The 4107-nt window shown below is 40.6% G+C and overlaps 1 protein-coding gene across 1 annotated transcript; it reads left to right on the top strand.

Annotated features, from left to right (window-relative positions):
• Positions 1-996: 996 nt before the first annotated feature.
• Positions 997-3714, top strand: LOC117246397 (uncharacterized). Its single transcript, XM_078164225.1, has 6 exons — positions 997-1052; positions 1163-1338; positions 1674-1999; positions 2340-2404; positions 2500-2645; positions 2737-3714. Exons 2-6 carry the CDS (start codon positions 1260-1262, stop codon positions 2820-2822), a joined length of 702 nt encoding a protein of 233 aa, XP_078020351.1. The 5' UTR covers positions 997-1052; positions 1163-1259; the 3' UTR covers positions 2823-3714.
• Positions 3715-4107: the final 393 nt, after the last annotated feature.

The raw sequence follows: 4107 nt of genomic DNA, 5'->3' as shown, positions 1-4107 counted from the left end.
CTACTACTGCAGCGCCTACCACTGCTGCACCTACAACTGCTGCACCTACAACTGCTGCACCGACAACGGCAGCGCCTACTACTGCAGCTCCTACAACTGCTGCACCGACAACTGCTGCACCGACAACTGCACCTCCTACAACTGCTGCACCTACAACTGCTGCACCCACAACAGCTGCACCTACAACAGCTGCACCCACAACTGCTGCTCCTACAACGGTTGCACCTACAACTGCCGCACCTACCACTGCCGCTCCAACAACTGCTCCACCTACAACTGCTGCTCCAACAAGTGCTACACCTACAACTGCAGTGCCTACTACTGCAGCTCCAACAACAGCTGCACCTACAACTGCTGCTCCAACAACTGCTGCACCTACAACAGCTGCACCTACAACTGCCGCACCTACAACAGCTGCACCTACAACTGCCGCTCCAACAACTGCTGCACCTACAACTGCCGCTCCAACAACTGCTGCACCTATGACTGCTGCTCCAACAACTGCTGCACCTAGAACAGCTGCACCTACAACGGCCGCACCTACAACTGCTGAACCGACAACGGCAGCGCCTACTACTGCAGTTCCCACAACGGCCGCACCTACAACAGCTGCTCCCACAACTGCCGCTTCTACAACTGCTGCACCTACCACTGCCACACCTACAACTGCAGCAACTCAACCTGTCTATAAACTCTCAGCAGACTTGTCAGGAGAAACATTTTCAGAGGAGCTCAATGACCCAAACAGCGCTGCATTCAAAGCACTTGCAAAACGAGTTGTCAATACAGTGAGTTCATGTTGTGATTGTAAATTAATAATTAGCTGTGTCATTGTTGTAACCAAAGTATTGAACAGATATGTTTACTTCAAACACAAAACTGTTGAGATCAAAATCCATTTTTAGAAACTTGTCATTTCTGTGTTTTTATATGATTCGAAAAGCAGCTTTAAATGTCCTCAATCATTTCTGATGTTTTTTCTGTTTGCAGTGTTTTCAGATATACAGGCCGAGATTTCCGGACTTTGTTGACTGCATTGTGACAAAGTTCAGGTAAAAGTATTTGTGAGTTTTATTTTCTGACATTGGTTCATTCATTTACTTTTTGGAGGATTTAGAATAAATATTTAATACTTGTCCCATCTGTGTTTTTTATGGAACAGTGCCCTCGGTACATCACGAGCAGAAGGAGTTCAAGCCGAATTTAACGTTGTCTTCAGTCAGAACACTACGGATCCCCCATCAAATAATGAGGTTTCTATGACCCTCCAGACTGCAGTGAGTGATCCCACCAACTCCTTCAACGTGAGCATTAATCCCAGCTCAGTCACCTTAGTAGGTAAGTAAACAAATGTTTCACTCTAATCAGTATGTAAAACAGTGTACATGTGCTGCTCATGCTCTGTTTATGAAGTCACAAACTAAATTATGTTGCTCGGCAAGATTCATAAAGAAAACTTCAGTGTTGTGCTGTTTTACTGATGCAGGATGAGCTAATGTCTGAGCTACCTTGTATTCAGTAAGATTTCTGGCAAAGCGAACTTTAAGAGCCTTTTATAATTGTTGTTATATATCTGTGAAACTGACACTAAAGTCAGTTTGACATCAATCAAGAAAAAAAAAATTGGTTTGGGAACCTACGCTCATTTACATATTCTTATATGACTTTTACAGCAGGCCCAGTTGCAACTCCAACTACAACTGCTGCACCTACATCTGCTGCACCTACATCTGCTGCACCTACAACTGCTGCACCTACCACTGCTGCAGCTACAACTGCTGCACCTACCACTGCTGCACCTACAACTGCTGCACCTACCACTGCCGCAGCTACAACTGCCGCACCTACCACTGCTGCACCTACAACTGCTGCACCTACCACTGTAGCACTCGTGACCAAAAGGCTAACTTTCAGATCTGTTCAAGGCACATTTACAAACGACTTGCTGAATCCCTCTTCTGCAGCTTATATGAATCGAGCTGCAATGATAGTAAACCAGGTAAGTTTCAGTTTTCCTCAAAAAGCTCATGCCTGTGCTCAAGAACTGGAGCACTTTCTCTGCCTACATACTAAAGGATCACATTTTCAAATTCCCAAAATAACTGATAACAAAAGCATCAAGGAGAATATATTAATGCAAATAAAGCTCCACCCCCTGCTTACTCTGCAACTTCTCATTTGACTTCCCTTTATTATAAGAATATTTTCTGAAATATGTCTCACGTTTCAGGACATACACTGTTTCACATGTATACACACATGCACACAGTTCAGTGTTTCAAGGCAAAAATAAAAGCAAACATTGTATTTTAAATACAACTTGTTTTCTGTTTCTGCAGCTTACACCTATTTTCCGAAGGGAATTCGGTACCGGCTTTAAATCCTTGAAAGTGGTGTCATTCAGGTAATTCTTTAAAGATTTATTATGTTACAATATAAGAATACTGGCATAAATCTAATATTTGGCACGTTTTGTTTTGCTTGTTTCTTCTTCTGCAGCAATGGATCCATCATCAACACTGTTGACTCTGTCTTTGAAAGCACATCTGCTCCCAATGACACTCAGATTGCAAGTGCTTTGACCAGCGCTTCAGCCGTCACCACCTTTGACATTGAAACCAGCTCCATCACTGTGAATGGCATATGTAAGCAATACTGAGTGCTGCTTCATCATTATTTTCAAAAGTCACACAACTGTTAAACTAATGTCTTGTTTCTTTTATTCTTCATTTATAGCTTCAAGTGGAGTAAGCCACAAGATCAGTCTTGTTACGGCATGCTGCCTGGTACTGTTGTCATGGCTACTGTCCAGCCAGCAATAACATCTGATATCTATCTGAATTGCCACCAGAACATTACTGCCATCACTGGTATGAAAAAGGATTATGTTGTCAGTAAAAATCCATGATTCATTATTGTCTAAGTCTTGTACAGCTTCAGATGGATTAACCATCAAATTGAACTTTCCACTGACTGGACACACTTCTGTGTGGGAATGTCCAGGATCCTCGGCCAGACAGAATGACACAGCCAACTTTAAGCACCTGGTCCACTGAGTCATTGCTAGAATAATAAGCAAAAAAATATACCATTAAGCCCTGGGATGTCAGAAAATAAAGTGCTACAGCAATATTTTACTTAGTGACAGTTACTAATTCTGTTTTGTTTAGTCATGCCAAACAAGTAATCTAGTCCAAGTACACTAGTGAAACCAGCCGCATTGAAAGGTAAAACCGCAGATTTATTTTAATACATGCAGATTGAGTAATGTCTCCTCTTTAAAAGAAATAAAAAAGATAGGTCTTTGTAATTTGTACAAGATCATTCAAAATGGCGTAGTTTTACTTTGAGCTTAAAAGTCTGTGCAAACATTTCCCTGGTCTACAAATGCATGTAAAATTGATGTTAAGGTTTAACTAGATACCGTAGCATGGTATAACATGACATAGCAATAACAGAGAGCATATTGTAAAAGGAACAAGTGTTTTCAATGAAATGAAGGAACACCTGCAGCTCATAGTGAGCCATGGTGAGGTATGATTTTTATATATATATACACATATATATGTCAAAACAATGCACTGTCACTTTTCTTATTTATACAAGGTGTATTTATGTAATCATGTATAGCTGTATTCTGTGAGATTTCTTTATTTAACTTAACTAAGTTTAACTTTACAATGATCAGAATACAGATTCTTTCAAAACTTCAAATTGTCTCTTGTGTGATGTTTTGGAAATTTGGTGGGTAAATAGAAAATGCATTATGGCATGTTTAATGTCGGGAGCTTTAAATAGTGAAGTGATGTTTACTGATAATCAAACCCTGCCGTGTGATGATTGTATGATTAAATTTCACAATAGTGTCTTACAATCAGTCGCTCTCAGCGAATCAGGTGTGTTCAGAAAGCGAGAACTGGAAGTGGTGCATACTTTACTTTGGCTATGAGATTCTTATTTATTCAGACACAGCCACACAGTCTGAGAGAAACATTGTTCTTTAGTCATCTCTAACACAGAATAACCACCAGCATCAAAACCAGCGTCAGTCATTGTCAAAATTTCAAGAAGTTAAAGTTAACTTTAAAAAAAAGGGCATTTTTTAAG

Source organism: Epinephelus lanceolatus, chromosome 22, assembly GCF_041903045.1.
Source record: "Epinephelus lanceolatus isolate andai-2023 chromosome 22, ASM4190304v1, whole genome shotgun sequence".
Lineage (NCBI taxonomy): Eukaryota > Metazoa > Chordata > Actinopteri > Perciformes > Serranidae > Epinephelus > Epinephelus lanceolatus.
The sequence above is the reverse complement of the archived record's forward strand: the minus strand, read 5'-3'. Positions and strand labels throughout refer to the sequence as shown.

What these genes read in the sequence shown, in the direction of transcription:
- LOC117246397 (XM_078164225.1), top strand. Translation starts at nt 1,260, where the DNA reads ATGACCCTCCAGACTGCAGTGAGTGATCCCACCAACTCCTTCAACGTG. An exon ending in TTGAAAGTGGTGTCATTCAG is followed by an intron (nt 2,405 to 2,499) that starts GTAATTCTTTAA and finishes CTTCTTCTGCAG; the next exon opens with CAATGGATCCATCATCAACA. An exon ending in CATCACTGTGAATGGCATAT is followed by an intron (nt 2,646 to 2,736) that starts GTAAGCAATACT and finishes CTTCATTTATAG; the next exon opens with CTTCAAGTGGAGTAAGCCAC.